The following is a 23,451-nucleotide window of genomic DNA, read 5'->3' as shown; positions in this document are numbered from 1 at the left end:
GAGAATCCCTTTTTCATTATAGCAGAGTGCACAGAGGCACAACACAGCAGAATTTATTTAGGCATGTGTGTATGCTGAGAGTAAAGTAACTTGGAGCCAATTCATAGTTTCAAATCAATATATAAGGCATTTATTAAGGAACTCCATTCTAGATAGGAAAGTGAGGAATTAGGATCTCTAATCTACCTGTCTAGCTGGATGCAGATGGATTCTGCATCTTCTCTGCACACATGGTGCAGGGAGAGGAGCTTGCCATGTTGCAAGGTAGAAGGACAGGTAGGGAAGAGAAGGAGGAAGTTAATCCCTAAGAGTACCAATCTACATTTCAAAAGGGATAGTGTCAGAGCAGTAGAGAAGGGATGACCAATGTCTTGACCCTCTATCCCTCTGACTCACTAGTCTGTCCTCCACTGTCTGAGACAAGAGACAGTGCAAAGTCCTTAACTTCCAACAAGAACCCTGGTGCAGTAGCTTGCTCTGCATGCTGCTTAACTCCTACAGAAGCAGGCCCAGAATGGTCTCAAAGGCAGCTGGATCAAAGCTCCAGCGATCCAGCCAACATGTTCCAGTCCAATCTTATCTTGCTCCTTTCCAGTTCTATTCCAATGAACAAGAGGAGAGGAAAGACTTCGTATAGGGTATTTGGGGGCAAATCTAGTGGCATGGAAAGCTTGAAGAGGCATTCTTCTGTTCAAGTGATGGGGCATTGGCCTCGTCCTCATGCACTGGATGACCAGAACAATAGGACTAAATTGCCTCCAATTTGCATACTCAAAAAGGGGTTCTTACTAGCTGATTGCATTAAGTGTTTTGCATAGTAAGCAGTTCATGTGGTCTTTGAATGCTTTATAAATATCAGCATTTCTTTTGTCCTATGGAACCTCATGCTTTTTCAAGGATGCAGCTGTGCGGGCCCCTCTTTTTGAGTTGCAGTCTCTGCGGGTCAAGCTTTTGCACTGGTGATCTTTTCAAGACTCCATTTCTCAGGCATTAAAATGCCAAATCTCACTGCTGGTTCTTCTCCTGTGGCAAGCTTTGGTTCCAATGGGAGACAACAGAATTTTTTTTAAAAAAATGTTAACGGATAGCCGATTTCCCCCTCCCTCATCATCAAAGCTGAATAATCCTAATTATGAATGGTTTGAGTGATGAACAGAAATAGAAGGATAACAGGGTCTGTGGGAGAGAGAGCGGGGTTTGGAGCTGAGCATGGGAGAGTGAGCAAAATATCTATTAAAAAGTGTAAAAAACTTAAAGACTATATATTACTGGCAAGTGGGTGTTTCCCATGGAAAGACATGAGGACAAGTCCATCAATAGCTATATGGAACCCCCAGGTTCAAGGAAAGTATGCCACTGAATACCAAGAGGGGGCTGTTGCCTTTACAACTTGCTTATGTGCTTTCCAGTGGCATCTGACCAGCCAGGAAGCTGGACTTGATGATCCTTTGTCCTGATCTAGCAGGGTCTTTCACTTTCTGAAGTTCTGTCTAATGTGGCCACCCAAAGATGTGAGAACGGACTTTCAGTTTTTTTAGAGCTGCGTATTAGTTCTCTTCAGGACCTTTTTCATTTTGAAAGTGGGGTCACGGGGATGTGTGTAGAAATTTTCACAAAACCACTTCCCACTCACTCTTTTTTGCCACGGCTGCTTGTTACATGGTGGTGGCAGTAATGACATTCCTGGGAATCACAGCTCCTGGTTAGTACTTATTTTATTTTGTGGGGGCGGAGAGGGTGGTTGTTGTTGTTTTTGTTTTTGTTTTTTGCTTACCAGGCACCAAAGCAAGAACAGGAAGCACTGCCCTCACTCTGATTTGGTTTCGTGATGATACCACATCATTTTATTGTATCACCATGAAGCAATCTGAATAATGCTTTGGGGTCTTAGAATAATGCTTTTGGGTCTCACTCTGTAGTTTTGTGGGTAAAAATGGCACCCTCTAGCAACTGAGGGTACAATTGTTGCTGCTAGTAGCACTTTGCTTCTCTTCACATCCCTGCTGTTGGGGAGGCTGCTGAAATGTCTCCCCAACTTTGCAGGCTGCAAATAGGGAGAGATGTGACAGCTTCTCCAGCCCCAACTTGAATCAAAGAAGTTTCTCTTAAAAGGAGGTAGATGACAGAGAATAGGAGCAGCAACAGAAACCATCTGCCTTGAGGGTGGTTGTTCTAACTTACCCCTACCCCCAGCAGTGTTCCACCACCACCCCAGAAAGAATCTTGGCAGTGGAACAGACTGTTGGGTGGCTGTGAGGACAAGGGCCTTCCCTCTTCTTTTTCCTCCTTGTTTCTGGCCTCGAGTAAGAGAAGGGACTTAGAAACGAGTGGCACATACTTGTGTCTGTGGAATTGGTCTTCTCCCTGATCAACCTTGGCAGCAGGTTTGGTGAAAGCAGGGCTGCAGCAAATGGGTTGGGGAGTGTGGTTGGGTGTGGTGGTAAAAAGAGGCACTCTTTGGGTAATAACGACACCCATTCCTAAAATAAGTCAGCACAAGTCTCTAGCCCGCCATGGTTGTGCTGAAGAGAATATAGGCAACTTATGTGAATGGTGGGGTGAAACAGAAAGCACCTCTAGTAGTGTTTTGAAAAGAAGGGATGGAGCATGGCCAAAAGGGTCAATTTAAATGACACACGGAAGCTCTCAAAGAGAATGAAATGTGGAACCAAAGTTCACTAAAGGCAGAATATTGAGAGATGATGTTGTTTTATGAGGGGAAAGTTGTGTTCGCTATTGGAGTTTATAGCTATGTAAAGATACATCCCAAGCTTAAAAAAAAAAAACAACCTAACATTTCCAGTCCTTTCAGTCTATGTTTATCCTAAAAATAGAGTTCATTAACATCTATATGGAATAATGTCTTTAAATTATAGCCCTTTCCTCCCTTGGAAATATAAGCTGCAGAGTGTTTTTTCCAATGAAAGCAGAGTGGTTTACAGTGACTCCCCCCAACTCCTGAGAGTGGTAACTTAGAGTTCAGTTATGGCCTTTTATGGCTTCATTTTTCTCCCACAGATGAATCTCAAGTGCAGCCTTTGCCAGTAATGTCGGCATGGATATCATCCAACTGGCTTTAGCAGTATATTAAATACCTTCTCTGGCTAAACAGCCTAACCCATGGAAAGGAATTAATTGTTGCTTTATGTCTGCTCTTCATCTGGCAGGCAAATATCGCAATAGCTAATAATAGTGTGGAACAGTAATATAATAACTCGAATTAAAAAGAAGCCAAGGTATCTTTTGAACTAAAGAGAACCACCTTGAGGATGCTGCTTCATTTTTGAAGCAGTTATTTTATCCTGGCAGAGAATCCCAAAATTAAAAGCACATGCTGAGTAAAAATGACTGTCAGAACTCTGAAGCTTTAAGCCAAAGGAGCAATAGCTAATGCAACAGACCTTTGGCTAGCTAGTTGAAAAAGAACATGTACAAAGGAAAGCCACTAGCCAAATCGCAGGTGTTTAAAATGACAAAATTCATTATATGTCTCCCTTCCCTTATGTCTATAAGCAGCACTCTTATTTATCTGAGCCTCAAGCATGCAGGGAGGCGAGTGCTATACTCATGGGACTGTGCCACTTTTAAGATGCACAAGATATCCGTTGTTTTGAAAGCATCCTGTTATCCAAATCTCTTTGCGTATGGAAAGCTAGCACATCCAATCGAAAACTTTAAAGCAGAGAGATTTTAACAAGACGATGCATCCAGATATTGATAAGTTGTCTGTGTGCATATTTGAGGTGGTAGAGCCCCCTTTCTGAATCCTTGAATCTGCTAGCTAAACATAAATGTTGTGATGTCTCTGGATGCACTTTCTGTTGATCCTTTTTGCTTGCTTCATATTGTAACCACTTGGCTATAACCATAACCACTTGGAGACAACACAGGAAAGGAATTGTGACACATCAGGAACTCAGGTGAATGTTTATTTGGACAGTGGAATGCAATATTAAATGGACATCGACTTGATGGCATTTAAACAATCAATCAATCAATCAGTCAGTCAATGGGATTGGCATGACATGGACTACACTTCAGTGCAAAGGAATATGGAAGTGTGCTTAGCAGTCCAGTGCCTTTCCAGGCCACTATTTCCTTGACCTCTAGAAACTGCTAAAAATACTTGTTGGCTTAAATATCCCCCAAATATCCCCCAAAGACTCTAAACATGGGGCAGGTTTTGCCTCATTCCCACCGTACCCTGATTTGAATGCTTCCTCCAAATGAGGAGGAACAAAGTAAATAGGCTCTAATCACCAAGACTGGGCAAAGAATAAATGATGCCCTGACTAGGGTAGGTTTAGAGAGTCCCAGCCCAACAGCGCCCCTGCAGATTCTCTCTACTTTTTCTTGGATAACTACCTTTCCTATAGGGAAGACTTTTCCCAAGTTCCACAGAGTACTTGGGAACCCTGTGACAGAGGGCCAAACGCCTCCTGCTAACCAGTTTGGTCTGGTATCCACTGACTGGGGCACCACACATGTGAAAACCACACAAGCTAGTCACTCTGCGTAGAGCCCACAAATGAGCATGACATCCCAAATTCCATGCAGTATATGAGGCTGAAGTCTGGGACATATTTGAAGGAGATACACTTTCATGCACACTCACGACATTACATGCTGCCTGACTTAATGGTGGGTGTTTTTATCTTACTTGAATGTTTATCTTCTGCATCTGGATATTTTTGTACACTCTTGAAATGTTGTGATCTATATTAAAAGGTTATGATATTTTGGTAGGTTTTAATATGACAAGAGCAGACTTTTAATCTTATTTCAGAAGTTTATTCTGGATCTCAGTACTACAAATCTAATCAGTTCATACCAAGTAAGAAAGAACATCTCTGTTCCAGCACAAGGGGAAATGCAGTGGTTGCTCCAGGTTTGTTAGTACTCAACAAATGAGTCACTGTGATAGCAGCAACCATAATAAATTCATTGGTTTGCAGTAGATTGAATCCACCACTGCTCTTCCGCTTGTGGGAGGTTCTTCCTCTCATGGAAGTGGCTGCTTTCCACTTGACACTTCTGCAAGAAAAGTGACCTAAATTCAAGGGTGCTCTTTTGCTTGCAAAAAAGTGTATGCAACATCTTACACAAGCAGAATTGTGAATATGGCTGCATAATTTATTATAGTGCTGCCTGAAGTCTTGTCCAAGCTGATACACAAGGTTTTGCAGAAGAGGACTAGTGGTTTTTCAACATGGTCTCTGTCTTTTTCACAAATGGTCTTCACGCATGTGCAGAGACCATGTTGGGAACATTCCAAGCTTCTTGATTCTTGTTTTGGTGGGAACGCAGCCCCAACTGCTATATGTGGCTGCATCTTTCCTCATCCCCTCAGTCTTTTGGCATGCATGCTTCAGTCGACTTCGTTGGGCTTCTGTTCTGAACTTCTCCTGAAAATATGGGTGTTTTTTTTTAAAAGATCCTTCTTTTTATCTCCTTTGTTTACCTATTTCTCCTTTAGTTATTTTTGAGTACTTAGTGCTTTATTTTACTTAGTTTTCTTTTAAATTTTGGGGTTGAGGGGCGGGGGAGATCCCCTTCCGGTCACCCAATCCTGGCTGGGATCATTGTATGGCAAGCAAGATTGTCTTTTAAAAGTGTGTGCACTGCTGGGCCAAATTACCATCTTCTGATCCCCACAGCAAGTTCTGCCTCAGCAAATTGCACATGGTGGAGGCCTGAGCACACTGCCAAGCATTTATGAAGCAAGCAAGCAAGAACAGAGCTTCTTGCCTCCATGCAGCATTGTGGGAGAAGGCCCTGTGCTCTTCGCAAAACTTGGTTGCCTCCAGCACAGCTAACATGTTGGTTGAAGCCCCTTTAACCACCGAACAATATTAATAAGGCAACACCGCCCTCGCCTAGTTTGCCTTCAGTACTGAGCATACCGGTACTGAGAGAGGTCCCAGACCCTGTACCGAATACTTCTGCGACATCTGTGGCGACCTTGCCTCAGGTCCTACAGCATTGATACTGAAGGCTTAAGGATCAATGGGCCACGAGGAAACAACACCAGGGCTGCCCTTGAAAAAGAAGCTTCTACAGCAGCAACCACAACTGCCAGCGGGTCACCATTTACCCCTCATACTGAAATGAAAACTAGTGCTAGACACTGATGCTGCTCTGACCTAACCAAAAACGAAAAAGAAGATCCAACCTGAGGCCAGACCACCTAAGACCACCTGTGCCTCAAGGCATTCCATTGGCCCTGACAAGAAATGACCTGTACCTGAGCATCCCATTCCAAGGGACAATGATCCACCAGCTCACAACAACACACCAAACAAGGAAAATTTGCCGGAACACCAGCCTATTTGTCCTCATTTCCTGGACCTGGAGGAACCAGATGGTCAGTTTTCAGACACTAGTGAATCTTATGTTCCCAGAGGGCAGGAAAGTGCCTCACTGCCATCTGCAAGACTGAGACCAATGCAGAAATTGGCTTCAAGGGAGCATCTAGTCTGTCAAGACCATTATACATCACCCGCAGAGGATTGATATGCCTACCCTTATGGGAGACAATACTGGGCAAGAGAACGTGGAAGAGAATTATCTCCAGTGGACTCGATATATTCTGATGATTCAAGAGAGGTCCGTAGTGTAGTGGTTAGAGTGCTGGACTAGGAGACCTGAGTTCAAATCCCCATTCAGCCATGATACTTGCTGGGTGACTCTGGGCCAGTCACTTCTCTCTCAGCCTAACCTACTTCACAGGATTGTTGTGAGGAGAAACTTAAGTATGTAGTACACCACTCTGGGCTCCTTGGAGGAAGAGCAGGATATAAAATGTAAATAAAATAAAATAAAATACCTGGACCCCCAGCTCCATCTTAGAAGCTGACACACAACACAGCTGACACACAACCCCTGCTAACTGGGCAAAGAGGAACCTTTTACCGTGGTGATTCTCTTTATTTAGCAGGGGGAGAGTAACTGGCCCTATCCACCCCCAGCACAGTACTTCCGGTGACTGTTGCTGGTGTGTGTCTTATGTTTCTTTTTAGAATGTGAGCCCTTTGGGGACAGGGAGCCCTCTTATTTGTTTTATTTGTTTTATTTCTCTTTGTAAACCGCGCTGAGCCATTTTTGGAAGGGCGGTATAGAAATTGAATTAATAATAACAACAACAACAACAACAACAACAACAACTCTTCACCTCCCTCACATCTTTGGGACAATGGAGGGATCCACCAGTTCAACCTCCACAGCTTCCCATGGTACCTACCAGGACTGCCATGGAACCAGTAGTACCGGAAGGCACCAAACCAGAGGACCTCAAACACACTCAGAGGAAGTGTGAAGTTGACTCTTGACACTCGGAGTTGGCGTCGACAAGGTCATCGCCCCAAGATCTTCTTACAGACCCAAAACCATATTCTCCTTTGGAGGAGCTGAAGATTTATTCAGATTATATTTCCAGAATGGCTAGAGCACTGGGAATAAAACTGGACCAGCAACAAAAGGTCTATTGAGATCCATTTTTTGAATTTATTGATGCAGATGCATGCATTCCCGCCTCTTTGTCCATGAATTCGGCATTGTTAAAATTTGCTGGAAGAAAGCATCATCTTTGCCACAACCTACTAAACATTTAGAAAGTTTTTATTGGGTGCAGTTAGAGGAAGACTCTTCTGGCTTCCTACAGATGCACCTGCCCCCAAATTCAATAGAGATAGAAGTGGCATTGAATAATTCCAGAGATAGATCCAAACATCTAACCCTGGGGACACAGAGGGGGACGGATTCCTACACCTTCAAAAGGCATCTAAAATCAGCAGCAGCATTACACCTCGATAATCACAAATTATCAAGCATACAATGTGAGATACAATCATTTCTTGTAGGAAAAGGTGTCTCCTTTTATTGACCAGTGCCTCAAGATAAGCGAGAACCAGCCAAAGTGTGTTTGACAGAGAGGCACAATTGGCAAAATAAGAATTATATTCAGTGAGGCATTCTGTTGAGTTGGCAGCCAAAATAATGGCAACCTCCACTGCAGTACACAGACATGTATGGCTAAAATCATCGGGGCTAACATGTGAAACATGTTCAACAACTGAGGACTTATCCTTTGAAGGGAAGCGCTCTTTAGAGACAAAACCGACGAGACCCTTCAAAAGGTACAGGAAATGAAGAATACGGCACGATGACATACCAGTCTGCAACATCTTGCCCACCGAAGCAAAATAAATGGCCACGTTATCAAGCCTCCAGGTCATCCTCTCAGCAGACCTTGTCCAATCGCTCCTTTCACTCTCAGTGATACCCCGCCAGGGAAAAGACGATTATTCACCTCATCCAAGACTTTATTTATTGTTTTTCTATGTAAACTGCTTTGAGAACTTCTGTTGAAAAATGGCATATAGATATTTGTAGTAGTGTTGTGCAGTTTATACCTCTCTTAAAACTTTCCATCTTCTCTTCTGTTGCCATTCCATGGTGCCTTATTTTCACTTTCTGCTGCATTCATACTGTTAATGCTGTCCTACTGGATGAGTCTTGTAGGGTTTGTCCCCTTTAAAAGCCTGATGGGCTGCACAGCAAGAAGTGGATTCTAGCCTGTTTGTTTTTAACATCAGTTATGAGAGGATTATCCTAGCACAAGATTCAAGTTTTCTGAGGCATTTAACATCTATATACAGGTGAAACTCAGAAAATTAGAATATCGTGCAAAAGTCCATTAATTTCAGTAATGCAAATTAAAAGGTGAAACTGATATATGAGACAGACGCATTACATGCAAAGCGAGATAAGTCAAGCCTTAATTTGTTGTAATTGTGATGATCATGGCGTATAGCTCATGAAAACCCCAAAGCCACAATCTCAGAAAATTAGAATATTACATGGAACCAAGAAGACAAGGATTGAAGAACAGAACAATATCGGACCTCTGAAAAGTATAAGCATGCATATGTATTCAGTACTTGGTTTGGGCCCCTTTTGCAGCAATTACTGCTGTGGCGTGGCATGGATGCTATCAGTCTGTGGCACTGATGAGGTATTATGGAAGACCAGGATGCTTCATTAGCGGCCTTCAGCAATTCTGCATTGTTTGGTCTCGTGTCTCTCATCCTTCTTTTGGCAATGCCCCATAGATTCTCTATGGGGTCAGGTCAGGCGAGTTTGCTGGCCAATCAAGCACAGTACACTGTATACTTTTCAGAGGTCCGATATTGTTTTATTCTTCAATCCTTGTCTTCTTGGTTGCATGTAATATTCTAATTTTCTGAGATTGTGGATTTGGGGTTTTCATGAGCTGTACGCCATGATCATCACAATTATAACAAATTAAGGCTTGACTTATCTCGCTTTGCATGTAATGCGTCTGTCTCATATATCAGTTTCACCTTTTAATTTGCATTACTGAAATTAATGGACTTTTGCACAATATTCTAATTTTTCGAGTTTCACCTGTATAATGTATTAATCAGTTTAGAGCAATGCTAAGTGCATACATGTTTTGGTACTTCAGGGGGGAAACGACAACCCACAAGTGGATTATTCCATTCATCCCATTAAACTTAGGACATTTGCTCCAAAGAAGGTGAATGCTGCATTGTGACTATAGAGCATACTGCTATTCCAATAGGGTTTCAAAGGTGCCTGTTTTGCTGGAGTCTTAAAAATGGATGTTGATACCTAGAAATTGTATTCTTTTTAAAAGTTTTGTAAAGTGTTGTTTCCTAAAATTGGGTTTTGGCTTCTAGGAATTTGAAATATGTTTGTAACTATGGCATCCTTATAGTGAAGATGCCACAAGACATGAGTAAACTTTTAATGCCCCAGGGCAACTGGTACTGACTAGTACTATGTATCTAGACTATACATAGAGTCTATGAAGAGAGCTCTCAATCTAAAATGTTCCCACATAATTCTGAGAATCCTCACATGTGAAGAGGAAGGAAGCCATGAAAGGGGATTTAAAGTTAGGAAGCTGGAAGGAAAAGGTTTCCTCAGCATTGACTTCTTTCAACCTATCTATATAATCTTGATTTGCAAATTTCACATCTATGACCTTATTTTGGATTAACCGTCTATATCTTTTTAGTCTATCTGTATTTTAATCTCTATTTTTCTTTAGGGAATGAAGGCTAGGACATGCCCATCAATCTAGAGTGGGAATGTGTTCTGTTTTTTCTCTCCAGCAAACAGCACAGAAAAATAGTGAATGAGTAAGGTTGATGAGTGGGTGGATACAAAGCTGGATGAGCACCAAGCTAGATCTATAGCTTTCAGCAGTCAACGCAAGTTTCATGGGGAAACCCAGTTTATAGTCTTACTCAGCTAGGAGAGAGTATTGATGGATTTAGAAGATGCCTACCAAATTCTTAATGCATATCTGAGAATGAAAAAATTGTACCTTGGAGAATTGGACTTGGAGAGCTGGTCTTGTGGTAGCAAGCATGACTTGTCCCCTTAGCTAAGCAGGGTCTGCCCTGGTTGCATATGAAAGGGAGACTAGAAGTATGAGCACCATAAGATATTCCCCTCAGGGGATGGAGCCACTCTGGGAAGAGCAGAAGGTTCCAAGTTCCCTCCCTGGCATCTCCAAGATAGAGCTGAGAAAGATTCCTACCTGCAACCTTAGAAAAGCCACTGCCAGTCTGTGAAGACAATAATGAGCTAGATAGACCAATGGTCTGACTCAGTATATGGCAGCTTCCTATGTTCCTACCTACATCTGTTTAATTGAGATAGTATTTGTAGAATTGCCTGCATTACATGGTGAGCTGTGATGTAAATTAGGTGGAGGAAAGGACTCTGTCCAAGGTAAGAGGCTCTCCCCTACCTCCAAATACTTAAATCTTTACTCCTTTATACATCTTATTTATTGAAATAATTTCAGCAAAAAACCCCACCAAATTACACCTAGATATCAATCAAGGTTACACAAAATTTAGAAGAATTCGTCTTCTTCTAAACCAGAAAACTAATGAGAAGCAAGAAGTGTTGGGTAGCAAGAAACTATGGTTAATATAAGCAATACCTGGATGGATAAAGGATTAGGATAACAACCCAGCACCCTTCAGATTGAGATGTTGGGACCAGAACTTAACCTTTGTTACATTATATGATGGCTACTGGGTGCAGATGCAGCCTTGGAGAGATGAGCTGCTGTGATGAGAATGATATGAGAATTGCCATGGGTTTCCAAATGCTCTTTTTAGCTCAGCCAGTGATTGCCTCTATGAGGGAGAAATGGAAGAATGGATTTGTAATACTTTTTTGGTGTGCTTTCTCCCTTTCTGCAGATAGACCTGACCCCCCGGCTGGAACACCTTGTGCATCAGACATAAGGAGTTCATCCCTCACCCTCTCATGGTATGGTTCCTCTTATGACGGTGGAAGTGCAGTGCAATCCTACACTGTGGAAGTCTGGAACACAATTGACAACAAATGGACAGATCTCACTACTTGCCGTAGCACTTCTTACAGTGTCCAGGACCTGCTGGCTGACAGGGAGTACAAATTCCGGGTGCGAGCTGCTAACGTGTATGGGATAAGTGAGCCAAGTCACGAATCTGAGCTAGTAAAAGTAGGAGAAAAGCATGAAGGTGAGTCCCTGTCATGTGAAGAATACGATTCAATATGTTTCTTTACAATTTGGCTTCCAGGCTGTCGGATTTTGAGTGTAGATGGTCTCTTTGCTTACTCAGAGAAATGGATGCCAGACTGAATGTGCATTTATAAAAAGGAAGTATGTGTGTGGTTGCACCTCCTCATGGTCTGGTTTTGCCTGAATGTAAAGTTGTGGAGTCTGGGATTCTGTGTGAAATATCTGAACACACAGAAGTGTGTGAGACACACTGTGGGAGAAAGAAAAAGAGAGACAATGTTTTTAAATGAACTTCATGCCTTGCAACAAACCTAACAGTCAACAACACCCAAATTGAAAGAGTTTCACATTGTAAATACTTGAGAACATGGTTAAATGACCATAATGACAGTACACAAGTAATAAACACCAGGACTGAAATGGCAAGAGTGACTTTTGTAAAAATGAAACCAGGGGTGTAGCCAGCCCGCCAGCGGCCCGTGTGCGGCTGCAGCGGGCACCCCCGCTAGCCCTGCCCCCCGCGTCTGATGTCAGATGCAGGAGCTAGCCACGCCCCCGCTTCTGACGTCAGACGCGGGGGTGTGGTCTGGCCAAACGGAGCCTGGAGGCTCTGTTCAGCCGAGAGAGACTTAGTTGCTCTTTAACTGCCAAAGGGGGTGCACGTCCCCTTCGTCAGTTAAACGAAGGCTGGCGCTGCTTTCGCAGCACAGCCCAGGAGCGGCTCTTCCCTGCAGGGAAGAGCCGCTCCTAGGCTGTGTTGTGAAGGCAGTGCCAGTCTTTTAGCTCCTGAAAGGGCCACGCGGCACCTTCAGGAGCTACTTAGGCTGGCAGCGCTCAACCAGGAGCGGCTCTTTCCTGCCTTTGCAAGGAAGAGCCGCTCCTGGCTGGTGCTGTGAACGCAGCGGCAGCCTTTGTTCAGCTCCCGAAGGGGCTGCGCAGCCCCCGCTCAGGAGCTAAACTAGCCTCCCTGCGTCTGACGTCAGATGTGGGGGGCGTGTCAGGGCCGCTCTTGCGGCCCCTGATTGATCAGCGGCCCGGGTTCTTTGAACCCGTTGGCCCAATGGTGGCTCCGCCCCTGAATGAAACATCTGCTCTGTAATACAGATTTCAGTATAAAACTGAAAATCTGCATGTTGAGGTGTTAGATCAATTCCGTCTTGCTTTACGGAATGGAAGCTTGGATACTTAAAAAACAGAATATGAACAAACTAGAATCTTTTGAGCTCTGGATATATCGACATATATTATGAGTATCATGAGTAGATAGAATTACCAACAAGGACGTTTTGAGAAAAATGGCAAAAGAGAGAGAGAGCTAATTAACATCATTAAGAGAAGAGAACTTGAATATCAGAGGAGGAAAATATTTCCTGCAGTTAATCATGCAGGGAAAGATTAAAGGAAAAGGAAGTGTCGGAAGACAAAGAACATCCTGACTGAAAAATTTGTAGGAATAGTTTGCAATCACATCCTTACAACTTTTTAGAGCAACAGCATCCGTCAGAATAAGCTTTATGATAGTGAACCTGCGGTAGGTTATAGCACCTGAAGAAGAAGACGGCCTTGGAAAAACACAATTTTCACCTTGAACATGTGGGTGTTACTTGAATCCCCTTTGCTACCTGTCTGCTGTTGGTGTAGTAGAGAAGAGCTGATGAAGCATAGCAGTTAAGAGCATGAAATGTGAACAAGAAATTCCTGGTTAAAATGAAGGCATGAATTCTCTAGATGGCTTTAGGCAAGCCATGGTTTCTTGGCCTCTGTTAGTTGTATGCGGTCTTCGGTTCAGCTTATGCTTCTGTTACATTAATACTGCATTTTTCTTTATCACACTGAGAACTAGATGCATTCAGATTTTGTGGGGAAATGTATCTCTTTCCCCAGTGAGCCCACCTTTTTTCTATTTGGAATTGCCAGCTAGAATGTGATCCTATGAACGTTTATATAAAAGTCACTTCAGTGTGAGGTATTCCACTGTAAGTGTGCTTAAGATTACAAACTAAAGTGTTTAAAACAAAATAAAATAGGCAGATCTGATCATTCCCTGTTTTACATCACCTCAGTAAGAAGCATTCATCTAGCCATTTAAAAAGTGGGCTTGAACACTAGCAAAGTTTGCCCTTTCCCTCTCCAACAACAGTGCCGCTTCCAATCATGACATTTTCTAGTGAATACATTTTATTTTATTCAGTTCTTTGAGGGTTGTATGCTAGTCTTTTCTAGTACAGAACTACCCGTTCAGTGCTGGAATGATCATACAGTCCTTAGGTAAACATCAACAGGCCTACTTCTTTCAATAGTAATGCCTTAGTCATTTAACAGATCTTCCTGTCGCAAATCCATCCTTTTGTTGGTTTTGTTTTGTGGTTTTTCAGGGTGGGGGAGGTTTTTTGTATTCTAAAACCCTCAGCATCCCTAACTGAGGAAAGAGGGGCACCTTTTCAAAGTGGCGAGTCTCTTTATTTAGAGGTGGAAAGCCACTGGCCTTATACAACCCCAGCACAGCATCCCTCCAGTGGCTGTTCCCAGTGTCGTTTTAGACTGTGAGCCCTTTGGGGACAAGGGTATATCTTTATGTATTTGTATATCTATGTAAACCACTTTACATAGATATATGTAAAGTCGCTGTGTGGTTGCTAAGAGTATACACCGACTTGACGGCACTTAATCAATCAATGAAACCATTTTGGCAACCTTTGTTGAAAAGTGGTATATAAACATTCACAGTAGTTTTAGCAGTAGCAGTAGCACAGAAATGCAGATTCATGTAGTGGATGGGGGATGAAAAAAACAAGGGGATACATACACAGCTACCTCTTGCAGCAAGTCTCTGTCCCTCTGTCTGGACCCTTCCCTTGGACCTCTCCTTTGTGTGCAGAGAGTGGGAAAAGCATAGTGCTATAAATGGGAAGAGTGGTCATATGGATGGCCTTCAGGTGAACATGCTCTTTTCATTCATTCATTCCTGGCCTAATGAATGTAATGGGAAGAGGTTTACATCTCGGCAGCAGGTACCAGCCTCTAAGGGTGGACACCCGCCCCCGTGTTCAACAGAATGTGCAGAAACTATTATTAGATGTTCTAGTGCATGCACAAGGATTGAGCACAATGCCTGCCATCACTATTACTTTGTGCATTTATTATCCACAGAATGACTGCCTGAGAAGTGCATATGAAGAGAGCAAACATATAGAGTTGTGGGTCCCAACCTGGGGACCTCCAGGTGTTGCTGAAGTACAACTCCTATCATTCTCAGCTATGCATCTATCTGCTATATATATAATTCTCTAAAGCATACCCGTGGCTAATCCCGTATGTGGCAGCTCTCGCGAGAGTTGGTAAACAGAAGCACCTGAATGGGCAGTGGGGATTCCATATGCAGATAGGGAGGAGGGGCCTGTGAGAGCAGAAGCACCGTGGTGATTCGGCAGTGGGGATTCCATATGCAGAAAGGGAGGAGGAGCCTGTGATGGTTAAGGTCAGTTGGAATGCAACTGTTACCGGTCAGAAGATGTTCTTGATTGTAGAGGAGAGGAATAGATAGATAGATAGATAGATAGATAGATAGATAGATAGATAGATAGATAGATATAGGGCAGGGGTCTGTGAAGAGAGGGGTTGTGAGCAGGGTGGATTTGATTTAAATCAAACTGATTTAAATCACGATTTAAATCACTAGCAGGGTGGATAAAAATCAATGATTTTTTAAAAAAAAAAATTTTTAAAGGATTTTTTTTATTTAAATCGGATTTTTTTTATTTAAATCGGATTTTTTTGATTTTTTACAAAAAATCATTGATTTTTATCCACCCTGCTAGTGATTTAAATCGTGATTTAAATCAGTTTGATTTAAATCAAATCCACCCTGGTTGTGAGGGAGGAAAGAGCCCCTTCAGGAGAAGGAGGCTGTCATTGTATAAATTAGATAAGGAAACAAGCTGAACAAGATCTGTTAACTCAGGAAGAGAGAGAAAGACAGACAGACAGAGGGGAAGAGTGAGTGGAAGAGACAGAAAGAGAGAAAAAGAAGGGAGGGGAAGAGAGAAAGAAGGAAGGTTGAGGGATGGTCCCGAGCCTGTCAGCGGCCTGAGGGGAACAAGTGGCCGTGGTGGCACCAAGGAAGGGCCCAGTCAACAACCACTGTTTGGGGCTACCGAGGCCATTGGCAGAGGGAGGCAGGCAGGCAAGGGACAGGCCCAGGCCTGTCAGTAGCCTGAGGGGAACGAGCAGCCATGGTGGCGGTGAGGAAGGGCCCGGTCAACCGCTGCTGCTGCAGCTCCTGTGGTGTGAGGGTGAGGAGGTCTCTGAGGATAGGGGGCTGCAGCTTGGCCAACAGGCACCAGCAACGCTGCAGCCATGACCAAGAGGGGTGAGGGGGATGGAATAAAGGGATGGAGGAGTGACCAAGAGGGGTGAGGGGGATGGAAGCAACCAGATGGAAGAGGAGGAGCAGGAGTGTGGTTCAAGTGAGGTTGGAGAGATTTCTGAGGTGAGGGGAGCTGTGGCAGGGGTGAGGGAAGCAATCAAATACTAGTGTTCAGATGCTCTGCACAGGTTAAGCTAGATTCATAATAATAGTAGTAGTAGTAATAATTAATAAACAACTTTATTTGTTAGCCACCTCATAACAAATAGTTATCTGAGCGACTCACAACACAGCATTAAAACATAAAATGAAAAGACATAACACATTAAATGTTATGGGAAAGAAATCATGTGGGTGGCCAATCTGGCCGTTCATGGCTAGCCGCCTGATAGTCTGTGAGGAGAATGGACCAAGCCCACTCTCCACGCGAAACCCCTTACGGCTCTCCACATTGCTCATGTGGAGAGCCTCGATATCTTGAAATTCACCCATCTGTGCCAAACACACATATTCCAAACAAGGAAAAAAGGGATGTGAGGAACTACTTGCTATTGATGTGAAGGGTTTTTCTTAACAACCATGTATAGAACTCGAAAAGTCCAGCTACAATAAATGAGAAAATGTTACATTCAGTCTGTGGGGAATGGATTATGTGTTCCAGTTCCCTCTTCCTGTTCTTAAGTACATTTTATACACAGTGCTTTGTAAGTTTAATTGGCCTCAGTGTAACCACAAAAAGTTCATAATGTTTTCTTAGAGTAAAACAATGGAGCAAAATAACATTGCAATACTTCAGAGCTATTTGATATAAATAACTTCAGCTCCTAAACTCAGATGACTTCTCTGGCTTCTGTTAACTGAGGGATGGGGCTATATGTAGTTCAGTGGCAGAGCACCTGCTTTACATGCAGAAAGCCCCAGGTTCAACCCCTGGCATCTCCAGCTAGGACTGGGAGAGACTCCTGCCTTGGAGAGCTGCTACCAGTCAATATGGACGAGACTGAGCTGGATGGAGGCCTATGGTCTGCCTTGAGACAGCTTCTTGTGCTCCTATGATTTCACTGGTGAAACAGCATGCTGAGGACCAGATAGCTCCTCTCCCATACACGCTGACAATAATTTGCAATATTTCTTCAAAAGCAGGAGTGGCCAACCTGAGGCTCTCCCTCTGTTGTTGGACTACAACTCAGAGGCGTAACTAGGGAAAACGGCGCCCGGGGCAAGCACTGAAATGGCGCCCCCCCCTTAGTATTTCCTCACAAGCGCCCGCCGCCAAGCCAGGCCACTGACTGGCCGCCAGGCGCCAGCAAAGCAATGGGGGGGGCGCAGGCGGCGCGGAAGGGATCGCTCGTGGGGAAGGGGGCACTGACGCGCTCCCTTGACTGCTGCAGCACTGCTGCACTGAGCAGGAAACATTTGTATTAACAAAACATTTTAAATTTTTTTTAAAAAAATTGGTCATGGCGGCGCCCCCCACGTGACCAGAAAAGATGGCGCCCGGGGCACGTGCCCCCCCTGCCCCCCCTATAGTTACGCCTCTGCTACAACTTCCACCATCCCTGGACACAACTTTCTGTTCTAAAAGAAGAAAGCAACAAGCATAGAAGTGGCAACTGAATAGCACTGCCTGTTTCGTAGAATCATTTTCCTGTGCTGCAGTGCCCCCTCCCTCTTGTTGAAGGAAGCACAGCTGGGCCTTGCTAACCTTTAAATTTCCCAAATTCTGTCATTTACACCAACACACATGCACAAAAGGAAGTTTGTTTAGAATAAGTCTGGATACTAAACTTGTTTGTCCTTTCTGGCATTTGTGTAGCTTGGGCCAAAGAGCTCTTTATTGGCTGCACATTATGATATTACGGGATTATAAACTATGCTGTTCAAGAAGTTCATGCAGTACGTAAGAAATAATTTGGCCATGGAGGGTGTTTCTTGACTTGGCATAGGGCTAGACAAGGTGGCCTTTACACCCTTTTTCAGCATTTACAACTCTATTTTGATTCACACATCAAAACTTACCTATCGGTGAAGATTCTGATTGCGTCGTAGATCCACAGAGGGAAAGGCATGTGCTGTCAAAACGCAGAATAAACATCTTTATGTCTTTATTAGCCTCTTTGCATAAGCAAGTTAAAACTTGTTTGTTTCAGCTAGCATTTGTCTGCTGATTAATCCTCCCCACTTTAAGTTGTGCTGATGCTGTTTATTTATATTGTATTTTTAAAATATGATTTTATTGTAAATTCAATTGTTCTTATCTATCTATCTATCTAATTTGTATACCGCCCCCAACTTTTGTCTCTGGGCGGTTTACAATAACATAAAACCAGTTAAAAACATATACAAAAACTCAGGGGCGTAACAAGGCTGGAGTGGGCGCAGAGACAAAATTTTAAAATGGGCCCCTCGCTGATACACACACACACTTTTCACAATATACAGTCATGTGACTTGCCTCTGGGGGGGCCCTCGAGGCAGCTTCCCCCCCCTTGCCTAATAGTAGTTACGCCCCTGCAAAAACTTAAAAACAATTTAACAATTTAAAAATAACCAGAAATTAAAACCCAAAAATATTAGGAAGATGAGAAAGCTTGGGTGAAAAAAATGAGTTTTCAGGTGTTTTTTGAAAATTGCCAGAGATGGGGAGGATCGTATCTCAGCAGGGAGAGCATTCCACAATCTCGGGGCAGCAACCGAGAAGGCCCGTCTCTGTGTCGCCACCAAACGAGTTGTCAGTAATTGGAGACGGACCTCCTCAGATTACCTCAATGGGCGGCGGGGCTTGTAATGAAGAAGACGCTCTCTTAAATACCCAGGGCCTAAGCCGTTTAGGGCTTTGTAAGTTATAACTAGCACTTTGTATTTTGTCCGGAAACCGATTGGCAGCCAGTGTAACTCCATCAGTAAAGGAGTAACATGGTCTCTCTGAGATGACCCAGAGAACAACCTGGCTGCCGCATTCTGAACCAATTGAAGTTTCCGGACTACGTACAAAGGCAGCCCCACGTAGAGCGCATTACAGAAGTCCAGTCTGGAGGTTACCAACAGATGTACCGCTGATTTGAGGTTGTCGATCTCGAGAAACAGGCGCAGCTGGCATATCAGCCGGAGCTAATAGAAAGCACCCTGGCCACCGCCTCAACCTGAGAAACCAGGGAGAGGTGTGAATCCAGAAGTACTCCCAGACTGCAGACCTATTCCTTTTGGGGAAGTGTGACCCCCATCTAGAACAGGTAGATAAAAATTATGTGCAGAAATGGAAAGACAAAATGCCCTCAAAAGAAGATTGGTTGATAAAAATTTTGGAATATGCTGAGATGGCAAAACTTACAGCACTTATAAGGGATGAAAATTTGGAATGTTTCAAAGAAGATTGGGAACCATTTTTACTTAAAGAACTATTTTTCTAATATGGACTTTTCAGTAGGGTTTGAAATATAGTAATAACAGCAGGTTGGATTGGGTAAAATCGAGTAGTAATTTGGAGTATCTATGTTTTGAATTATTATAGCAATGGTTTATATGTATAGTTAATGTGAACAGGTAAGCAGAAAGTCAATATTTACGTAATCAAATAAATGATTGTAGTTGGATTATAAAGCTATTGTAAAAGCCAATACAATTTTAAAATGCAGGATACAGGTAATTGCTCAACAACCACAGTGTGAAGCAGCTGTTGCCTGGGGACATATGAAGAGGCCTCTGTATGGCAGGCAATATGTAGACCAGCCCTTAATGAGTAAGAACAGCCAAGTGTTTCATTATCACATCCATGAAATATTCAGACTAGCTTGCAGGGGTGTTTGTGGATGTCTCTCTTTTTGGTGACATAAAAGTACAGTATGGCACAGCAGGGAAGTAACTTGCCTAGGGATCAAGAGGGTTGCTGGTTTGAATCCCCGCTGGTATGTTTCCCAGACTATGGGAAACCCCTATATCAGGCAGCAGCGATAGAGGAAGATGCTGAAAGGCATCATCTCACACTGCGTGGGAGGAAGCAATGATGAACCCCTCCTGGATTCTACCAGAAGACAACCACAGGGCTCGGTGGTCACCAGGAATCGACACCGACTCGATGGCACACTTCACCTTTACTTTATATGATTTTTTAATTGTGCTAAATGTAGTAAGGCAGGAATTGATAAGAATGCTAATATGAATATTTTAGTGCAAACTGATCTCAAAGCAGAAAGGAAGACATAAGAAAATGCAATGATGTGCATGACCCACTGAGTTTTTCCCCTGGACAGGAGGAACTGCATATGGAAAAGAAATCAGGAGTTCATTTTAAAAAGACAAAGCTGTGTAACAAGGAACTTATTAAAGCGCTCTCTTTTTTATTTTAGGCCCTAAAGAAGAAGAAGAAGCTGAAGGGTCTGATGATGGTAAGAAGTTTGTAGTTTCACCCTCTTTCATTTGTAGCATGGGTTTTTTTGTAATCTGATGTTTTTCCTGTCAACTTCTAGAAGGGAAAGAAACAGAAATTGACTATCGGACAGTGACTATAAATACAGAACAAAAGGTTTCAGACTTCTACAATGTTGAAGAAAGACTGGGATCGTAAGTGCAACAATATTTTTCCCCTTCCTGTTATTGGAATGCTGCATATTCATGATGAAATGGTGAGCTATGCCTTGGTCCATCACCATTGTGCCAACTATATCCAGGCTCAGACTGGGCCACCGGGCAACTGGAAATATTCCTGGCGCATCCTCGCGGTGTGCCCTACCGAGTGCCACCTGACTGAGCTGAGTGAGCCTCCCTCCTTCTGCTCTTGAGGCACTCACCACCTGGCCGAGGACTGTCTGGGAGGCAGGCTGCACTCTGCGGGAAGGGCCCTGGGTGGGGCCCCCATTCGAGGCTTCCCTGCTGCTGCTGATTGACTGTGGCCTGCTCTACTCCCCAAACATACCCAAGACTCTCTGGTGTGATTGGGGAGCTGAGTGGACCACGGTTGACTGGCGGCAGCAAAGAAGCTCCTAGCCAGCCCAGCACCTGTCAGAGAGGGAAGGGAACGGGCACAGGTGAAGAGAGGGTCAGAGCAGCGGGATCCCGCTGACAGGGGCCGGCTGGTTGCTGTGCTGCAAAAGAGAGCCAGCCCACATACATGTGTCCCAACAACAATCACAGTCCCTATGCACGCATGGTGGGGGGGGGGGCATGGGGAGCTCTGGCCATTTGAGGGCTGCTTGCTGCTTTCCTTTTTGTGCTAGACAGAGAGGCAGGGGGGCGGGGAGAAACCCTGAAGGAGCTGATGTGGCTTTCAGCACAGTAGAGCTGGTGGGCAGGGGGGCAGAAGACAGGGGTCCAAGCCTGCCACCATGTGTGTTGACTTTTGCAAGATGCAGTTTTATGATGAGCTGTTGTACAGTGTGTATTTGCTTGCACATACATGCTTGTGAGGACTGCTGCCACATGCTTGGTGGGGGTGTCTCTTTTTGAGAGCTGCTGTTGTGTAGGGCTACCATATGGAACGGAGGAGAGGTCTCCTACTCCTGTACCTTTTAAAAGATGAACAGAAGAGCGGATTCCAACAAGTTCAGCTTGTTATGCAGGGGAAAGCTGCACCTGCTGAAATGGCGTCTTCTGTGCATTTCTTAAAGGTTCAAGAGATGTGGCCTTCCCATATGGTAGCCCTACACCTGTGTGGGTTTGTCTTATGTGAGAAGCTCTGCGGTGTGGTTGTCTGTGCAAGGCAGGGCTTTAGGCATTTGTCTGTGTGAGAGAGCAGTGGCAGTGGGCCTTGGTATGAGCGATTACTGTGGGTGTTTGTGAGAGTCGCTGTGTGTGTGTGTGTGTGTGAGCTGTTGCCGTGGTATGTTGTGAAAACTAATGTCCATGAAACTTAACAGACACACAACTGGAGAGGAGTCAGTGGGATCCCCACTACCTCACTCTATCAGAGCAGCTTAGAGTCTCCTTTTTGCTTATAGTCTTGCCACTGGGTCACTTGCAAAGGTAGTGGACAATCCCCAATAATGCAATATCCTCCTGATTCGTCTGTGCTAAATCAAGCAAAAGTGTTGCATTAAGTGTTGGCTTTTGTAATTATTTAACAAAGCACCAACTAAGGAAGCTACCCACTCCGGTTACAAGGTAGAGTGCGGAGTTTAGTTGTTGCAGTTATCTGAAGAACATGCATGGAGATTGTTGTGCAATCTAAACTAGATAGATGTATTGGTGAAGTACATTTTGGATAGGAAAGACCTAGTCCTGTCTAAAGGCTACATAATGGATCCGTGCGGGGAGAGAGATGTTATTATTTCCTCCAAGATGAAAGGAAGAGGACTGACTCAGCACAGGAAATGCCTGAGGAGGAGTCAAGGTAGGGGTCATAGAGCAGAGGCAAGGGAGCAAGAAAGTAAGCAAAAATGGAGGGGGTCTTTTCTTCTTTTTTTTGCAAATGGGGGGATGTGAAATGGGGGGATACCAGGCTGCATAATATCATCATTCTGTGACTGTGGTTCTGCTGGTGCTGCTGCTGACTGACTGTGACTGACTGAATGGGGAAGAGGGGGGAAAGAAACATTATAAAAAGTAAGCCAAAACAAAAACAAAACAAAAAAAGGAAAGCACTGCTTTCCTGCCCTTCAGATGCTTACTTGTATTATTAAATCCTTAGAAACTGGGATGACTCCATATATGCCATTTGGTTGCCTGGCTTGAAATGACATTAGTGGGTGGGGGGGTATGTATATGTGGGTGGATGGATGGATGGATAGATAGACAGACTAAACTGATTGCTAGTAGGTGACTTCTCTTCCTGTTTGGCATAAATGGTGTTGAGTGGGATGCATTTATTGGAATCATGTGGCTAAATGTCAGCATCAATATGAATTTGTTGTATGCACATGATGTATACATGTGTTTTATCATGACACCTATCCTACCCTTCCTTTAAATGGCTCAGTGTGTATGATTCCTTCTTCCTACTTTTATTCTTACAACAATCCTGTGAGGTGGGTTAGGATAAAAACTTATAAACATTTGTTGTGGTTGCTTAATTGGATGTGACTGTCAATAAACAGTAAACTTGCCCTAATAATTAACAACCTAGAACTACATAGCCACCCCTCATAGTGTCACTGAGAGGGAAGAAAAGTGAACTCTGAGATTAGTCAGTACTGATGCTGCTCTACTATGAAATGTCACAGAGCTTCTGCATTTCTGGAGCACTGAAATAAACCTCATGTATAAATATTATCTTTTTATAGGACATCCATTGTGTTTGAAATTCTTATGGAGTTGACAGCAAATGTGAAGGCCTTAGGATGGCAGTGCATTGAATGCAAAACATGCAGGGCCTGTGTGTAATTTTCCATGCTCATGGAAAATCACTCCCATGTGTGTAATTTTCAAGTTTGTATTTACAGTTATCAATAAACAAACCAGTACTGAAGTATTTTATTAATTTCCTAACATATATATCCAAACTAAAGCCCAGCACCCTCCCGACATACATTCCACTGCCCTCCCAGTGGCCCCAGTCTGGCCCTGACTGTATCCAGACCCA

General features: G+C 43.7%; 1 protein-coding gene across 7 annotated transcripts in view; it reads left to right on the top strand.

Moving 5' to 3' along the window:
• Positions 1 to 23,451, top strand: part of MYLK (myosin light chain kinase) — a 359,252-nt gene that overhangs the window by 294,355 nt on the left and 41,446 nt on the right. For 6 of the 7 annotated variants that reach the window (XM_053251749.1, XM_053251736.1, XM_053251728.1 and 3 more), the window contains 3 exons: positions 11,268 to 11,570; positions 20,285 to 20,323; positions 20,405 to 20,498. In XM_053251749.1, coding sequence (XP_053107724.1) covers positions 11,268 to 11,570; positions 20,285 to 20,323; positions 20,405 to 20,498 — 436 coding nt within the window. Of the gene's footprint in view, positions 1 to 11,267; positions 11,571 to 15,992; positions 16,039 to 20,284; positions 20,324 to 20,404; positions 20,499 to 23,451 lie in introns of those variants that run through there. The other variant, XM_053251773.1, reaches the window with a different exon arrangement.

The sequence above is a fragment of the Hemicordylus capensis genome, chromosome 1 (assembly GCF_027244095.1).
Source record: "Hemicordylus capensis ecotype Gifberg chromosome 1, rHemCap1.1.pri, whole genome shotgun sequence".
Taxonomy (NCBI): Eukaryota; Metazoa; Chordata; class Lepidosauria; order Squamata; family Cordylidae; genus Hemicordylus; species Hemicordylus capensis.
The sequence above is the reverse complement of the archived record's forward strand: the minus strand, read 5'-3'. Positions and strand labels throughout refer to the sequence as shown.